At 44.1% G+C, this 19,244-nt stretch overlaps 2 protein-coding genes across 11 annotated transcripts in view; one reads left to right on the top strand and one right to left on the bottom strand.

Annotated features, from left to right (window-relative positions):
- WDR59 (WD repeat domain 59) overlaps nucleotides 1-12,355 on the bottom strand; it is a 69,417-nt gene extending 57,062 nt beyond the window's left edge. For 3 of the 5 annotated variants that reach the window (XM_085888285.1, XM_085888288.1, XM_085888290.1), the window contains exons 1-3: nucleotides 11,741-11,980; nucleotides 9,914-9,963; nucleotides 6,465-6,600 (exon numbers count right to left, since the gene is read on the bottom strand). In XM_085888285.1, coding sequence (XP_085744411.1) covers nucleotides 6,465-6,600; nucleotides 9,914-9,963; nucleotides 11,741-11,794 — 240 coding nt within the window. In that variant the 5' untranslated portion in view covers nucleotides 11,795-11,980. Of the gene's footprint in view, nucleotides 1-6,464; nucleotides 6,601-9,913; nucleotides 9,964-11,740; nucleotides 11,981-12,274 lie in introns of those variants that run through there. The other 2 variants (XM_085888286.1, XM_085888287.1) reach the window with 2 other exon arrangements.
- A 546-nt stretch (nucleotides 12,356-12,901) lies between these two features.
- The window catches only part of ADCK5 (aarF domain containing kinase 5), a 44,406-nt gene continuing 38,063 nt past the window's right edge, over nucleotides 12,902-19,244 (top strand). For 4 of the 6 annotated variants that reach the window (XM_085888282.1, XM_085888279.1, XM_085888280.1 and 1 more), the window contains exons 1-2: nucleotides 12,902-13,048; nucleotides 16,494-16,591. In XM_085888282.1, coding sequence (XP_085744408.1) covers nucleotides 13,037-13,048; nucleotides 16,494-16,591 — 110 coding nt within the window. In that variant the 5' untranslated portion in view covers nucleotides 12,902-13,036. Of the gene's footprint in view, nucleotides 13,049-16,493; nucleotides 16,592-17,027; nucleotides 17,184-19,244 lie in introns of all 6 variants that reach the window. The other 2 variants (XM_085888283.1, XM_085888284.1) reach the window with 2 other exon arrangements.

Raw genomic sequence — 19,244 nt, 5'->3', positions numbered from 1 at the left:
TATATATATATATATATATATATATATATATATATATATATATATATATATATATATATATATCCTTACAAATGTTGCAGTATTCGGATCAAATTTCCCAATGATTTTACATTTTTTCAACATCACTGTATTTGCATATAATATGGAGAAAGCAAATGAACAACAATGAGTGAAAGAGACGGTACAAATAATAACAAATTATTATGCATACCTATTCATTATATCAATGGATTTTCCCTAACAGGTGTCGAGAAAACACAAGCTTACCGCCATGGGAGACAGGGTGAGGACATTTTGGGCATTACCATTCATCAGAGCAAGAAGTATGGGTCGAGGGAGGATTATAGAGGAAGGGAGAGATGACGTAAGCAAATGTCAGGAGTCAAGGGGAGGGGAGGGTCGAAATAGCAAGGGAGGGGTGACATCATTAAATGGCAGAGATTTAAGACCTAAAACTAGAGTGGGAATTAAACTTCACTGGTCATAAGGAATTCGTACTGAAGGAATCATACTAAAATAAGCAATTTGGTGTCTGTCTGAGCACGATACATTCGGTAGTTACTTATCCAATCTCAACCAAACCGAACAGGACGATGAAGGATTACATGACAGAGGTTGTAAAGACTTCATTTGTCCCCCTCTTCAAGGGGGTTTTCTGCCTTGGTCAAAATCCATGTTAACATAGCTAATAGTAGAATTTTCCAAGGCTTTTAAAGTTGATATTTGAAATCTGATTCCATATTTGATGATCATAACGCACGGCTGAAATAATTATGTCGAATTTTTTTTATGAAAAAGCAATTTTTTTCTAACCGGATAAATTAAATAATAGCCTTCTTGGGACACGAGGTAAAATGGCTCCAAACCATAGACTCCTATCGAGAAGGACTGGAACGTCACGATCTTGGGGTTTGTAACTTGAGTCTGAAGGATTAACTTGAGTCCGGGGCTAAAATGACTTCTAGAAGGGCGAGAGACACGATCTCGGGATCCATATAGGGGTTTTTGAGGACGGCGAGTTCAATAGTGTCATTTTCAACACCACCTGATGTCATCTTCAAGGCCAAATTACTGAATTTTGGTATTTTTTGCCCGTTTTTGTGTCTAACTCATAGAGGAAAACTTTTGTAAAGTCTATGACAAAACATGACATTGTGCACCTACTGCACCTACTTGCTGATTTCTATCATCGTTATCTAATGTATGTTTTGTTTGTTTCTCTTTCAGAAACTGTCCAGCTGGTGATCTCACAGGATCTTTGTGTTGTTTCCTGCTTTGGTGACAATATGCCACATCGTTGCAGCTGCTTTGGTTGTAGAGGAAACTATGACAGGACACCTTATGTAAAGGTCATATCCTTCCCAAAAGATCTTGAGGGGAGGGAGAGATGGATATTGGCAATGCCAAATGAGAAAGAAAGCTTGAGGTGCTTAAAGGAGATATATATTTGTGAGACACATTTCAATTGTGATTGGATGTCAGGGGTGGCAAACGACCCAAAGAACCCCCATCAATATTTCCTGGAGTACTGAAATCAGCTTTGAAGCAGGTGACCTCAGCCCCATGCTCAACATCATCTTCGACGTTAGAATCAAGAGCTAAGAAGATGCAGGCTGCTGATGAGGCTGCAGACAATATCCAAGATTTCGACCACTTCTGTGCTAAAATTAGCTCCTATTTTCCTGGCTTTAACGTCATAAAAGACCAATAAAATCTTTACCTATCAAGAATTGATGCTACTGGACAAACTGTCAAGCAGTTCTTTCATTTCCAACAAGTTCACTCACCTTTTGGATTTCTATTCTTGAATAGAGTTGAGAAAGATGGCATTGAGGTGCCCAAACAACTTTTTCCTTTGCAGAAGAACAGCCTGCTCTCAAAATGGTCCCAGATTAGATCCATAACTGACCAGGTAAACATCTATGAATGCACAAGCAAGGAAATTCTTCAGCTTGTAATAAGCCAGCTCTGTTGGATGACTGAGGCACACGAGCTTCCTCATTTCACCTTCCTTCTGTCGCAGCTGCATCTTATGTTCAAACCTCTTGATCGTCACCGATTTGATACTGATACTATGATTTTCGCAATGCAGCTTCACAACATATCACCCAGTGCATACAAAATGATTCGTCGATCTGGCTTAATCATTCTACCATCAACAAAAAAGGTAAAACAGATGCTTGCTAGTAGTCAGCAGGACTCCAACCTCAAAACCTTGTTCGACCAGTTTAAACCACAGCAGCGTTTGGTCAATTTAATGTTTGACGAGGTAAAGCTGGTCGAGACATTGCGATTTTCTGGAGGGCATGCTGTAGGATATGCTCAAAATGCAGCAGCGGGTGGTGAACATGAAATGCTTGCTTCACATGCTATGGTTGTTGAAGTTGCCTGCCATTTCGGTGGTCCACGCTATATTCTACGCATTTTGCCCTGCAAAAACTAACTGCCGATCAGCTGAAGGAACTCCTTATCGAAGCTGCATCAGCTGTAGTTGGTGCTGGCGGTACTGTGATTTATTTGATATGTGACAATTGCAATACCAACCGCAGTGTTTATTCAAAACTTGGAGGACCAGGAAGTTGGCAATTGCTGTCAATTCATGAGCAATCTATGTTCTTAGTGTACGACTACGTGCACATCTTCAAAAATGTTTGCAACAACTGGATTACTGTTGATGGCAAGACACTCTCATTTGTCGTAGATGGTAATGAGTACAAAGCTTACTGGAGTGATATTCAGAAGGTTTATGAGATCGACCGGGCTACTCCTATTTGCTTAACCAAGCTGACGCACACCACTGTTTTCTCCAAGCCCCTTCAACGCCAGAGCGTACCATTGGTATGCCAAGTGTTCAATGACAAGACTGTCGCTGCTTTAAAGACCTTCAAGGATTCACTGGGCATCAGCGAAGGCACAATCATCCTCACCCAGATAATGAGTGAGTGGTTCTAGATGATGAACGTGAAAGACCGTTTCTCAGCTATCCATCTGCGCGACGAATCCAGACAGCCTTGGACAGCAGACTGTACAAATTTCACGAGGCTGGAGCAGGCCTGCCAAATTATATCTACCTGCGCATGGCAAGGAGGTGGTTGTCATAAGCTGAAGCCAACTCAGCAAACTGCTGAAGCCTTCACTGTGTCCACATGTAATAATGTGGATGCTGCCAAATTGCTTCTGGCAGAGAAAGACTTTGACTACGTTCTTCCTGCTATATTTGCAGATGAACCCTTGGAAAAGTTTTTCGGCCAAGCCAGGCAAAGAAGCGGTGGAAACTTCTACATTGACGTAGTTGACATTATGGCTGCAGCTAAAATTGTAAATTTGCAAACACTCATTAAGCATGACATTATGCCCGAATCGAGTTCTCGTGTGATTGATTGCGACAAGAACTGTACAACTTCCATAAATCCAGATGAGCGAAGTGAACTCATTGACGAGATTACTCCTCAAGACACTCAGGATCTCTTGGGGTCTGACGATGCCCTTAAGCATAAAGTTGTTTATTTGGCCGGACACCTTGTTCATAAATATGGCGATGCCACTAGTATGGAGGAGAAGATTGATGATGAAGATGGTAACAAGGTGTCATCTGAGTTTCTAGATAATTTGAATAGAGGTGGATTGAGTCTGCCGACTATGTCAACCGTATTTTTTGTACATAATGCCTATAATTTGTATGACAAGACTAAAATGCGTTGCCGATTTCATTTTGCTGAGCTGTTATCCTCTGTAGATGCACCTTTAGCTAGTGGTAATGCTGCATGCACTACTTTAGCTAACATTCTATTGAAAGCTCATGTCCTCAATGTAAGTGACAAAGAAAAAGCTTTGGGATGCCTCAGGAGGCAAGAAAAGCTCTCCAACTAGTGATAGACATAGACATAGTTGTAATAGGCATAGTGTTGTGACATGCATATAATGTTTATGTAATACGATATATGACAATAAATATCAAAGTTTGACAGCTCCACACACTTGCATCTTATTACAATCAGCCATCTCTCACCGTTTATGAGTTAGACACAGAGACGGGCAAAAAATACCAAAATTCAGCAATTTGACCTTGAAATATGACCTTGAAGATGACCTCAGGTGTTGTTGAAAATGACTATTGAGCTCGCCGTCCTCAAAAACCCCTATATCGATCCCGAGATCGTGTCTCTAGCCCATCTAGAAGTCATTTTAGCCCCGGACTCAAGTTAATCCTTCAGACTCAAGTTACAAACCCCGAGCATGGGAGGTTCCAGTCCTTCTCTATAGGAGTCTATGCTCCAAACAGAAGTGTTATCTAACTTTAATTCCAGCAGTGTGTGTGTGTGTGTGTGTGTGTGTGTGTGTGTGTGTGTGTGTGTGTGTGTGTGTGTGTGTGTGTGTGTGTGTGTGTGTGTGTGTGTGTGTGTGTGTGTGTCCGCTGTTTCTCGACAACCAATGGTCCGATCTAATTGAAACTTGCCAGATATATTGCTGGGGACCTGAGTATGTCTTTTCAAGGTTTGATATTAATCGGACAAGTGCGTCTCAAGTTATGGGCATTTATTTACCAACCAATGACAGGACACGTTGCTGCGTAGGCATGGCCGATGGGGAAGAGAACCTCAGCCGCGTTCCCCATTACGGGTTACAACGTACGGACTTCCGGATAGCGATGACTTCGTGTATTCTAATAATTTCTCGATTTCTTATGCGCATTTATAGATAAACACAATGCCCCAATCAAGTCGTCGTTTACGAGAGTGAAGGAACGGCCTGTGTGGTTGTTTGAAAGTTTTTTTCTTTTTTTTGCACGTACGGCCACGCACGTACGTTTTTTCCTTTTTTCTCTTCTCTTCTCTTTATGTTTTTCCTTGCAATGACATTGCGAAAAGGCAAAATACGTTGGCGCACGCGAGAGTGAAGGAACGGCCTGTGTGGTTGTTTCTGGCAAGCGGTTTGAAAGATTTTTTTTTTTGCACGTACGGGCATGCACTCGTATTCACAATCACCATGACTTCCCTACAAGCTTTCTCTTCAGTGTGAAAAAGACTAAAAGTGACTATTAAAAGAATCATCACATGTTAAAAGGTTGCAGCCCATCAGCATCACAGGTGTTCTGACTGAGGCACATAGTTTGTGTAGGCCCCAGGCTTCAAGCCTTCTGGCCTATGATATAATTCCTTCATAGCCAAGTGGAATTGGAATCTATTCAAGCTAATATAGCTGTCGTGTGCAGCCTATGGCTGCTTGTTGCATCATTTTCTGGGGGCACAGTTGTGCCACTGATGCAGTGCCCTCTTACCAGTATACTGGTACTCATTTCACCAACCTTGGAAGAATGGCAGGCTAAGTCAACCCCACCTGGTGTTAATCCAACAGCCAACAGGGGCTTGAACTCAAGACCCTAAGATCTCAAGCCAGCCATCTTAACCATTAAGCCATCAGACTTTCCAATCGATACAAACACAATGCATTATATATACACACACACACACACACACACACACACACACACACACACACACACACACACACACACACACACACACACACACACACACACACACACACACACACACACACACACACACACACACACACACACACACACACACACACACGCAAAAGCCATGTTTTGGCTCAATTCCATAACCCGAGTTTTTGTCTTTTTTTTTTTTCGAGGCATCGAGCAATCAGGCCAGTGTTCTGTGCTTATACACTGCCCACATTTTCTTTTTTCCTTTAAATTTTTGGCGCAATTGAGGGCGCACATAAGCAAAAGCCACGTTTTGGCTCAATTCCATAACCCGAGTTTTTGTTGTTTATTTTTCGAGGCATCGACCAATCAGGCCAGTGTTCTGTGCTTATACACTGCCCACATTTTTCTTTTTTTCCTTTAAATTTTGGGTGCAATTGAGGCTGTGATTTTACACCATATGTTTGTGCATTTCACATCAACACCTGAAGCACATTAAAAAAAAATTCTGCCCAACAGTTTGACCCATTCATGTTTAGTATACCACTTCCTTACTGTAAATTATAATTAATCAGACATAATCCATAACTTTGTGTGTATTGCAATCCTCTGCATTGTGTTGAGTTTTGTGCACCCATCATTTTGACAGGTTTTTTTTCCCCTAGTATCTGAAAAAGGAAAAGAAATAGTAAAACTATTGTAACTCACACTTCACTTTATTGCTCCGAAGGATAATAACGAAATATCACCTTGTTTCCCTATGGTGTTTAACTTGCACTTTAACTCCTGTTTGGAAAAGTCCATTGTTGTCTTCTCCACTGACAGTCTAATCTGTCAGTAGTGATTTGCAAGACATATTCCTTGGATTCATGAGAACAGATTGGTATCATGTCATAAGTAAGGTCTTCTGAAGCAATTTACCCACTTTTTATTACCAAAAGGGTCACCCCCCCCACCCCACCAACCATAAAATAAATGAGGATTCTATGTATTTGCAAACAAAGGCACCCACAGTGGCAGCAAAGAGATGGCTGTAGCAACTATGGCGGTTCCACTGCACTGCACCCACGTCCCACTTGCTTTGCCGTGGAATCTTCTTTACATTCTCGGCTGGCGTGTCCAGGTTGATCAAATACAGGAACCGAAAACTGCATACAAACACACCTTGCACTCGATCCCAAATCATACGAGTATGCTCTGTCCTGCCATCATGCTCCAATGATGCTCACACCCCCATTCTAATTTTAAAGGCACCAATCACTGGCCAATAGTACACCATCGACACCACAATCACAAATCATTACCATTAAATCACCACCATCAGAAGACCAATGTGACTTGTAAATCTTGAGTCTCTGTTGTTCCCTTTATGAGGGGTGAGTTCCGACGGCACCAAGCTTCTACCCTGCCTTGACCACGGTACTCTACCTCCCTCACAATCCTCCCACCTCAACCGCAGTCTACTTCTTTTCCTCCTACCTTGCTCCCTCAATCTATCCACTCTCTTTGCCATTCTCTCCTCCCCCATCTGCAATATGTGTCCAGCCCATCTCAGCTGGCATTTCACCAATCTCCCCATCAAGCTAATCTGCACACCAATCTCCTTCTTCAGTTCATCCATCCTCTTCACTCATGCAATTCCTCGTGACCCAGTTGTTCTCGCAAATCTGTGGCCTCTGTTGTTGTTGTCTCTGTCAGTGCCAGTCTTGAGACCGTAAAGGTAGGCCGGCGTTACACAAGATACCAGAATCTTCCCTGTTCCTCCCAAATCCTGAAACCTATTTCCCTCCCTGATCTCCTTCCCTTCTAACCTGACATTCATTTCTTTTCTCTGCTGCCGAACCCACATCACCTTAATCTTCTCCATACTCATCTTCAGCCCATGCTTCCCAAATGACTCCTTTCACTCCCCCAGCACTTACTGCATCTCCCGCCCACTCTCCACCACAACAGCCAGATAATCCGCATAAAACATCCTCCCCATACTTCACCTCAAACTGACCTGCTTACCAGCTCCATCACCATGATAAACATGAGTGGGCTGAGAGAGCTTTGCTGCCTCAAACCGATGTTCACGACGACCTTGTCAGACACCTCAGGACCAACCAAAACTCTTCCCTTCGTTCCCTTGTACATCCCTCCCACCAACCTGACTAATGCTACCAGCACTCCCATCGATCTCAGTATCACCATCACCAGCTCTCTCGGGACAGTGTCCCTGGCCTTCTCCAGGTCCACACATCCCAATGCCATCTCACCTTGCACCTCCAACCTCTTCTCCACCAGCTGTTTTAGTATGAACATCCCATCCATCATTCCCCCAACCCTTTCTAAACACCTGCTGCTCTTCTTCAATTTTCATCTCCACACTCTTCCTTATCCTCCCATCGAGAATCCTCTTCCAGCACCTTCAATACATGACTTAGGAGCACATTCCCTGGATCTTGAACATCACCCTTCCCTTTCCATATCAGCACAATTGTCACTGTCCTCCAATCCTCCACAATTTAACCATCGCTCATACATGTACTCAACAGCCTCTTCATCCATCTGACTCAGACTTTTTCTGCTGCAATTATCATCTCTGTACACACATCAATGCCTGGTGCTGCAGTTCCCTTCCTCATCCTTTTCACTGCCATCCGCACTTCCTCCTCTGTGATCTCCACACAACACGGTAGCTCCAGCATGCCGTTGATTCTTTCCCGGTTCAACATCTCTTTGAAATATCCCTCTCACACCTTCAATACTGCCTCCCTCTCTATCACTGGCCTCCTGCCACCACCCATAAATCACTGCCCCCCCCTCCATGTCCTCACCATCCTCTGCTCTGGCACGAGCAAATATATTATATCTTCCTCCCACCATCCTCTTCCAACTTGTTGTGCACCTCCCCTTCCATATCATTCCTTGCCTTATCCTTTCTGCGTTCTTCTTCTGCCCACACTGGTGCAGCAGCAACACCACATCTGGCTGCCTCCCCCTATCCTTGATCTTTTCTATCCTCTTCCAAACCTTCATTTCCCAATTGCCGTTGTTACCTCCTCCATCCACCATACCTTGTATCTCTCAACAATGCACCCTTTCCTGATGTCCTTCCACACAAAACTTCTGCAACTCCCTTAAACGCCTCTCCATACTTCTTCCACTACTCCTCTAAATTACTCATATCTCTCCCTCAACTCTCCTTGTACTCTATGAAAACGTTTCCCCTACACTTCCCCCACCTAATAATATTCTGGGCTATCCTAAATAATATTCTAGGCTATCCTAATAAGATGACCGAACATTATGTCACATAGCAATTAAGGTGCAGGTGAAGGTCATTTGGCCCACAATGTAAGCAACATATCCATGCCTCAACTCCTACTTACAACATGTTCAACAAAGGAATGACACAATCCCAAGCAGAGAATTTTGAAAAGGTAGGAACACACAATGACTGAAATATTAAAAGGATAATGTGAGATCTTTGACGTCGACAACATGGCAACATCAACTTCAATTGCAGAAAGGCAGATTTTAGTTTTGTCAAACATTCTCAAAAATACACCCAAACTTTATCACTGAATGCCAACAATCACACGATCAACTGAGCTGTCCTGCCACTCTCAAATCATGAACATACATATCTATCACAATTACTTATTTCATGACCCCGATTATTCCCACCTTATCGTGCAGTATAGACCGGGTAAACTTTTTGCCCAAGTCCTTCATGAACCCACTGGCTCGATCTGACGTTCAACTGAAGCCGACTCGGGGAGTAATTTGCAATTTGTTCAGGGTGCTGGGATTTTAACGCTCAACAACGACCGGTACAAGAAAACGGGATGCCTAATTTAACATCCATCTGAGGGACACCACACACAACGATGCATCGCCCTACATGCGAAACCCCGGGTTGAGATTTGAACCCAGGTCTCACAGTTCAGAGGTGAGTGCACGTACCTGATCTCGGTTATCCCACCAGTGCACAACATGTATATGTTGTCAATGACCTTGCAAATATGATGCGCAAAAGTAGTCGTGTTGCGAACCCCATGAAATTAGATAATTTTACCCTTCAGGTTCATCTGTGCATGTTCCCATCTGAACCTCAGGCTCATGATGCAGGGAACCCAAGTTCAAATCTCAAATACATTTGCCGTGCATTGTCCACTAATGTTGTCGTAATTCGTGTTAGAGCACACCGATATCTACCAATCGTGTTAACCCGTAGGCGATCAATGTACGTAAGCTCTTTGTATACATAGCCTGAGAACAGTGTTAAAAATAAATAAATAATTTAAAACAGGCAAACCCATTTTACCCTTGTGCCAGTGTGCAATGCAGGCCACAGGGGTTGGATGCAAACTATAAAGCATTATTTTTCACCCTTCTTGATTACAAAGTCCTCCACTCTCAAACTGTACCGATGTATTTTGTTTCCAACGCACCAAACTGGTTTCCTCCACTTACCCGGACAAAACTGCAGTCTGGCCTTCAAAGTCAATGGACATCGCAGTTGCCTAAGAAAAGAAACATCACATTGGATATTACACTTACGACGACATTACAGGGAGAGAAACATACAAGTTTTACATTCCAATGAAGCAATAAGATAGAATTAAAAATGACCGTTGTTAAACAAGCACACACCTATTACCTCCACCACCGAAGGTGAAGGAGGTTACATTTGGACCCTTTTCTGTCTGTCTCTTTGTACGTTTGCAACATATCTCAAAAAGTTGTGAACGGATCCAGATGAAATTTTGTGGACAGCTTGGGTGTGTGACAAGGAAGAAATGATTAGATTTTGGTGAAGATCCGAATCCGGATACAAGAGCTATTTTTTATTAAAGTGATTCTTCAAAATTAAAAGGGCAAAAAAAAACCATATAGTACTGTATGGCATGATATTTCAAAAAATGTATTGGGGTCGATATGTTCTCGTGGGTCAGGCATTACGTGGTGGAGGTATGTGCTCTCCCAAGTGCCCTTCTAGTTTTTAAAAGCATCACACAAGACCTTAAACCCATTTATACCCACTGGGATTTAACATAGATCATGAATGGAGGCTTGTGTTGGGAGGCTTGTGTTGGGAGGCTTGTGTTGGGAGGCTTGTGTTGGGAGGCTTGTGTTGGGAGGCTTGTGTTGGGAGGCTTGTGTTGGGAGGCTTGTGTTGGGAGGCTTGTGTTGGGAGGCTTGTGTTGGGAGGCTTGTGTTGGGAGGCTTGTGTTGGGAGGCTTGTTTTGGGAGGCTTGTTTTGGGAGGCTTGTGTTGGGAGGCTTGTGTTGGGAGGCTTGTGTTGGGAGGCTTGTGTTGGGAGGTTTGTGTTGGGAGGTTTGTGTTGGGAGGTTTGTGTTGGGAGGCTTGTCTTGGGACGCTTGTGTTGAGAGGCTTGTGTTGGGAGGCTTGTGTTGGGCGGCTTGTGTTGGGAGGCTTGTGTTGGGAGGCTTGTTTTGGGAGGCTTGTGTTGGGAGGCTTGTGTTGGGAGGCTTGTTTTGGGAGGCTTGTTTTGGGAGGCTTGTTTTGGGAGGCTTGTGTTGGGAGGTTTGTTTTGGGAGGCTTGTGTTGGGAGGCTTGTGTTGGGAGGCTTGTGTTGGGAGGCTTGTGTTGGGAGGCTTGTTTTGGGAGGCTTGTTTTGGGAGGCTTGTGTTGGGAGGCTTGTGTTGGGAGGCTTGTGTTGGGAGGCTTGTGTTGGGAGGTTTGTGTTGGGAAGGCCTGATAAACGATTCATGAAATGAAGACCACTTTGGTCTCAACTAACTTACAAGGCCATAAGTTATACCTGCCATTACACCGGGCCGAGGGCCCCCGAGCACAGGGCCCCCTAGCACCACCGGGCCGAGGGCCCCCTAGCACCACCGGGCCGAGGGCCCCCTAGCACCACCGGGCCGAGGGCCCCCTAGCACCACCGGGCCGAGGGCCCCCGAGCACCACCGGGCCGAGGGCCCCCTAGCACCACCGGGCCGAGGACCCCCGAGCACCACCGGGCCGAGGGCCCCCTAGCACCACCGGGCCGAGGGCCCCCTAGCACCACCGGGCCGAGGGCCCCCGAGCACCACCGGGCCGAGGGCCCCCGAGCACCACCGGGCCGAGGGCCCCCGAGCACCACCGGGCCGAGGACCCCCGAGCACCACCAAGCGAGGAGCCTGTGCCTCTGGTCGACAAACTGCAATCATTTTGTAAACTCCATGCATGAACGTCACGTCGATGTGTATCCGCATTTCAGAGCCGCATGTACTATCGGTTCTTTATTCCAACATAACGAGCCCAGAAAACACAAACTTTATAACGATTTACCTTTGCATCCCGATATTCCGCCACGACATTCTCGCTGCTCCAGCGCGCCGCCATTTATAAATCACCTGTGATGTTGACAGGTAATTGTAAGAAGTTTAAAGCTTTGGAAACCTTCCGTTCATCGGACAATTCGAGAGCCACGTTAAATATATCCAAACAATGGTTAATTTACATCATATTCATGTTATCAGCGACACGGACGTTGAGGGACCTCTATCGTCAGGGGTTGTTCAGTTACCAAGCGGCTAGCTTGTGCTCGCCAAGCCAGCCGTTCCTTATCAACGGTTTCCAACGGAGAACTTGCTTGAGTGCTTAAGCCGCTCGGCGAGCGCTCGACAAGGAATTTGGGAACGGAACACAATCCTGAATTTAATAACAATTATCATATTTCACATCAATCGATGTATCGTTTTAACATGAGTTGTGTTGATTTAGAACACGAGGCTTATTCATTAAAATAACAAAACCATTATTGTTATTCGTCAAAGTGGGATTTCTAAAGAGAAAGAATGATAAATCGAAGAAAAATCACACCAAGTTTACAAGGCTGAAGCATGCAACTAGGCCAAAGGATGTCGAATCATTTTTGTCTCGAACACACATCAACATCACGCCTCATAGTCATCGTGTGTCTGAACATGATGACAATTTTAACCACATGAGAAAATATACTGCATGGAAGTTGTATATTAATGATTCAGAACAACATATTGTCGAAATTAGGTGAAAAAAAATAAATAAAAATAAACTTGCAATACTAAACAGTTAATTTGCCTTATACACCGTTCCAAAGAACATCATTTTTTTTTATGATCAAAACGTTTTTGTTGTCTTTCCCGCAACCTTCCAAACGAGTGTAAAAAACAAACGAATTACAAACTTAGAAGAACGCTTGATAAAAATAATAAAGGTGATAAAAAATAATATCAACATCGAGCCGGCAATATTGATGAAGCCGTAAAAAAATTCTCAATAATCGTACATATGTTATTGACAGAATAGATCTTCAAGATGCACCGAAGGCAATTAAAAGTGGATTTATAAAATGAGATATTTTGATTTGCATTGCAAATAGAATACAGGGAGAGCGCCGCCGTTTTAAAATAAATAAATAAATAAAAACAAATAAATAATTTACTTCATTGTGATCATTGCCGCCCGATGACGTCACGTCACGTGACGTGCCGATCACAGTGTGCTGTGCTTGGTCATGTGGAGCGGGGTTGACATTCATAAGGCGGCGTGCTGAGGAGGGTGTGATGTGCTGAGTGAAGTGAGAGTAAGATTCGCGGAATTATGCGTCACTTGGTGAGTGGAAATGTCAGATTTTGTGCCACTAACCCTGAACTGCCTCGCAGTGAGAGGATATGAACGTTGGTTGATACGAGCCGTGAACGGGGTTTGTTCAGTTACCAAGTTTCTTGTCGCGAGCTCGCCAAGCGGCTTAAGCACTCTGTTCGAAATTGTTGATAAGGGACGGCTGGCTTGGCGAGCGCTAGCAAGTTGCTTGCTGAATGTGTGGAAGACGAGATCACCTGTTTGAGAGATTCGGACCATTTTCTTGTTCCTTCACCCACGTTGATTATTGTGAGTGGTTGGAATGGGAGAACGTGGGTTCGGCGGTCAAACCCGTGAACACTCTCACTTGGGAATGTCGTGACACCAGAGAGAGCTGCATCGGGCTGGGAACGACGTGGTGCGGGGTGTGTGATGGTATATGTTGGTAAGACGTGACGTGTGTGATGATATATGTTGGTGAGACGTGACATGTGTGATGATATATGTTGGTGAGATGTGACATGTGTGATGATATATGTTGGTGAGATGTGACATGTGTGATGACATGTTGGTGAGATGTGACATGTGATGACATGTTGGTGAGATGACATGTGTGATGAGATATGTTGGTGGACGTGACGTGTGTGATGATATATGTTGGTGAGACGTGACACGTGTGATGAGATGTTGGTGAGACGTGACGTGTGATGACATATGTTGATGAGACGTGACGTGTGTGATGAGATATGTTGGTGAGACGTGACTTGTGATGAGATGATGAGACGTGACGTGTGTGATGAGATGTTGGTGAGACTTGACATGTGTGATGAGATGTTGGTGAGACGTGACGTGTGAGATGTGACGTGTGGTCATATGTTGGTGAGACGTGACATGTGTGATGAGATATGTTGGTGTGACGTGTGTGATGACATATGTTGATGAGACGTAAAGTGTGATGAGATATGTTGGTGAGACGTGACGTGTGTGATGAGATATGTTGGTGTGACGTGTGTGATGAGATATGTTGGTGAGACGTGACGTGTGTGATGAGATATGTTGGTGAGACGTGACGTGTGTGATGAGATATGTTGGTGAGACGTGACGTGTGTGATGTGATATGTTGGTGAGACGTGTGTGATGATATATGTTGGTGAGACGTGACTTGTGTAATGAGATATGTTGGTGAGACGTGACGTGTGTGATGATATATGTTGGTGTGACGTGTGTGATATATGTTGGTGTGACGTGTGATGATATATGTTGGTGTGACGTGTGTGATGACATGTTGGTGAGACGTGACGTGTGTGATATATGTTGGTGAGACGTGACGTGTGTGATATGTTGGTGAGACGTGACATGTGTGATGAGATGTTGGTGAGACGTGACATGTGTGATGAGATGTTGGTGAGACGTGACATGTGTGATATATGTTGGTGAGACGTGACATGTGTGACGAGATGTTGGTGAGACGTGACATGTGTGATGACATATGTTGGTGGACGTGACGTGTGATGAGATATGTTGGTGGACGTGACGTGTGATGAGATATGTTGGTGGACGTGACGTGTGATGAGATGTTGGTGGACGTGACTTGTGTGATGGCCTATGTTGGTGAGACGTGACGTGTGTGATGAGATATGTTGGTGAGACGTGACGTGTGTGATGTGATATGTTGATGCGACGTGTGTGATGAGATATGTTGGTGAGACGTGACGTGTGTGATGAGATATGTTGGTGTGACGTGTGTGATGACATATGTTGATGAGACGTGACGTGTGTGATGAGATATGTTGGTGAGACGTGACGTGTGTGATGTGATATGTTGGTGAGACGTGACGTGTGTGATGATATATGTTGGTGAGACGTGACTTGTGTGATGAGATATGTTGGTGAGACGTGACGTGTGTGATGATATATGTTGGTGTGACGTGTGTGATGATATATGTTGGTGTGACGTGTGTGATGATATGTTGGTGTGACGTGTGTGATGACATATGTTGGTGAGACGTGACGTGTGTGATGACATATGTTGGTGAGACGTGACGTGTGTGATATATGTTGGTGAGACGTGACGTGTGTGTGATATGTTGGTGAGACGTGACATGTGTGATGAGATGTTGGTGAGACGTGACATGTGTGATGAGATGTTGGTGAGACGTGACATGTGTGATGAGATGTTGGTGAGACGTGACATGTGTGATATATGTTGGTGAGACGTGACATGTGATGAATGTTGGTGAGACGTGACATGTGTGATGAGATGGTGAGACGTGACATGTGTGATGAGATATGTTGGTGGACGTGACGTGTGTGTGTGATGAGATATGTTGGTGGACGTGACGTGTGTGTGATGACATATGTTGGTGAGACGTGACGTGTGTGTGATGACATATGTTGGTGAGACGTGACGTGTGTGTGTGAGATGAGATATGTTGGTGAGACGTGACGTGTCTGTGATGAAATATGTTGGTGAGACATGACATGTGTGATGAAATATGTTGGTGAGACGTGACTTGTGTAATGAGATATGTTGGTGAGACGTGACGTGTGTGACACGATATGTTGGTGAGACGTGATGTGATACAATGGTGACTTCCGTGAGATGTAACATCTCGTTCAGATACGATGATGTGATTATGGTGACATGGTAAGGATGACATTGATGTGAGACTTGATGTTATGAAGGAGAAGCGACGTTGTTGGAGACGTAATGCGAATGTGTTCATTCCGTTTATTTTTTTCTTTCTCCTTTAGTTTTTATGCATGTTAATTGAATTTAACTCTTTTGATTGATCATGGACCGGCCTGGTTGGTGTTCACAGGTCTGATCCTATGGCTCATGCTGCAACAATCTCGGGTTCAAATCATGTGCATGTTGTTACGTCCAAAGTGTACTAATCGGTAATGCCCTTGTAATTCATTCAAAAGTACAGTACACCGATGACTCCTGATGTCCTTGCCTCGTACATGATTTACGTTCGAGCTCCATCATGGTGTACGTGCGTGCGCATATGTGTAGAAACTTTAACAATCCCCCATCCAATGCCTTGCTTTTATCTCCTCCCAACCTTTCCCTTTTTCCTCATCCTCTCCATGCTCTTCCTTGTCGTTTATTCTATTCCTTTTCTCATTTTTTTTTCTTCCCTCAATTTTAGCCCCCTGCCAACCCCCCCCCCCTCCCCACACTCCCAGTACATTCACCATTTTATATAAACCATTCAAATTGCAGAATTTCATGACCACCCAAGCAGGACATCAGATTAGATTGTTTTGTTGAGGTGGGGTGGACAGACTGAAGGGAAGGCTCTGTACTAACCCAGAACAAGTACTTGTAGATAAGAGAATAAAGAAAGACTCCAGTCATTTTTGCTGGCACGTGTGTTGTGACATTGAGATCCACATGAACTGTAATACATTGTTCTCACATATTTATATTTTTATCACAGCAAGTTCTCACCTCCATGTCTCATGGCAGATCTCCTCGTGTCGATATCAACTCGCAATGTTCTGTGCCAAGCGTCAGTTGCCAAGGATTTTCCATATAAACAGTGACGTCAAGCAAGTGCCCACACGGTACATGTTGTCTTGTCCCTTTTAACCTCTTACAACCCTTCGGATGATTATTTTGTAATCCGTATACATGTACAATGTGACTGTTTTGGGCAAGCATGCTGCATGTTCATCAGTGTGCTGGCCTGTTCTCGTTTTTGAGAACTTCCCCCCCATGATGCTGTGATCCCAAGTTCAAATTCGATGTGCTGCGTTGATATGTTCCTTGTCGTTCCCGTTAAAGTATATTGATGTCTCATAATGTCTTGCGTTATTTCTGACTCGTGTACAAAAAGTTATTAAGAGATACAATAGTTGGATAAATCATTTTTTAAAAATTAAACAAGTATTTACAGTCTGTCAGAAAAAAAAAACGTTTCCAAACTTATTTTTGCTTGTATATTGAAAAGTAATGAAATGTTGGCGTTTCTTGCACTATTATGAATATCCCGTTCTGAAGTTTTTCAGCTTCCCTCGGACAAGACTCTGCACGAGTCTTCTAAGAATCGAATGATGTGGCAGATCATCCATCCGCCACTCAGGCAGTGGTTCTGGGAATAAAGTGTCGAAACGTCGATGATGAATGGGTTCCGAGCTGATGATGAGAAGGGCCACTGTGAGTGGATTACTAAGACGATCAGAGTACCTGCCCGATGGGCGATCTAAGCATGCAACACGTTCTTCTGACGCACACCTTCATTTGGGCAGTGTAATGTATAGGCAACTGACAGCTGCCTCAATCGCTCCCGAAATAAAAAAAAAAAATACAAAACCCGGGTTATGTGCTTGAAGGAAAAGCATACCGACTGCCTATAATACAAAACACCTCATTGCACAGGAAACCGTGGGGACAGGAATACTGCACTGTAAAGGCACTGAAGCATCACTCGTGGTACCCTCTCCCAACTGGAGTGGTGCGACACAGTACACATTTACATGGAGAATTCCCCCCACACCTTATCACCCCTCAAGACCACTGGCAAAGATAAAAAAAATACACTAATTGGGGTCATAGTGATCCTATGCAAGTCTGGATGTAATCACTGCTCACCTTCACTCTTATTCCTCTCTTTTCCCGCCTTTGGAGTTTAAACTCCCACACATTGTTCAATCCCATTCTTCCCTCCAGGCCTTAAACAGTTGTTCACCACCACCTCTTATCTTCCCCCATCCAAAACCTCGATCTTTTCTACCCCCGTTAATCCACCCCAAACCCACCTCCTTCAAATTCCCTGCTTTTCTTCCTGAAAGTCCCTGTAATGTCCATCTTGTACAGTATACCCCGTGTTCCCTGCCCCCATCACTCTTCCTTCCACAGATCTCCTCATGTCTCTCTTCCCCACTGTTTTGTTCTCCCCTCTTCCGCCCCTCTTGTCTCGTGCCCCCCTTGCTGTGCGTTTTGTGTTAGCTCTTGTACAGCCTCAACAATGGATACGGAAAAAAAGAACGGAAGGAGGAGTAGCGCGACACACACACACACACACACACACACACACACACACACACACACACACACACACACACACACACACACACACACACACACACACACACACACACACACACACACACACACATACATACATACATACATACATACATACATACATACATACATACATACATACATACATACATACATACATACATACATACATACACACCGGTCTGAGAATTATAGCAAGGATTACTAAATGGATTACAGACAAATAATCTGTTACCTCCACCACCGAAAGTGAAAGCTTACGTTTTCACCCCTCTCTGTCTGTTTCTGTGTCGGAGTGGCGACCCGTCCAGGATTGTATCCAACAGCCAAGGAGACTGCTTAAGCAGCACCAACGCTCTGCACAGAGTATGGTCCCAATGGTGGTGGTGTCTTTGTTTGTCTGTCTGTCTGTATGCAGGATATCTCAAAAAGTAGTGGACAGATCCGGATGAAATTTTGTTTACAGGTTCGGTGTGTGCCAAGGACGAAGTGATTAGATTTTGGTGAGCATCCCAATCCCGATCCGACTCCGAAAATGTTTTACGTGATTCTTCATCATTGAGAGATAGGGCCAAAAATGATTATATAGCACGATATCTCAAAAAGTTGGTGACTGATTCAGACGAAGCTTGGTGGACACATTGGGCACAAGAGAAGGAAGAATTGTTTCAATTTTGGTGAAGATCCGAGTCCGGATCCGATAATTTTTTTTCACCATTGAGAGATGGGGCTAAACTAATATACAGCACAATATCTCAAAAAATTGTGGACAGATCCGGATTCAACTTGGTGGACTGGTTGGGTGTGTGATCACGATGAATCAATTTTGGTGAATATTCGGATCCGGATCTGGATATCAGAATTATTTAATTTTTAAAGTGATTCTTCACCATTTAGAGTTAGGGCTAAAAATGAGATTTCAAAAATGTATTGGGCCCGATATGTTCTCGAGGATCAGGCATTACTTGGTGGAGCTATGCGCTCTACCGAGTACCCTTCTCGTTTTCAATGTATTTGTTAAATATTGGTGGAAATGTATGCCCACCTAAAGAAAGTGTGGTTCTTGTTTGGATTGTCTTGGTGTATGCGTGGTTGTTTGAATTTATGTCTCAAAGTACTGTGGGGTCCCATTATTCGTGGACCCCGTGTATCCGCAGGTCATAAAGTGTGGACGGATGCCTTGTCTGGTGC

Source organism: Eptatretus burgeri, chromosome 7, assembly GCF_056783735.1.
Source record: "Eptatretus burgeri isolate ZD-2024b chromosome 7, Ebu_testis_v1, whole genome shotgun sequence".
In the NCBI taxonomy this organism is placed as follows: domain Eukaryota; kingdom Metazoa; phylum Chordata; class Myxini; order Myxiniformes; family Myxinidae; genus Eptatretus; species Eptatretus burgeri.
Note: the sequence above shows the minus strand (reverse complement) of the source record. Positions and strands in the feature narration are given on the sequence as shown.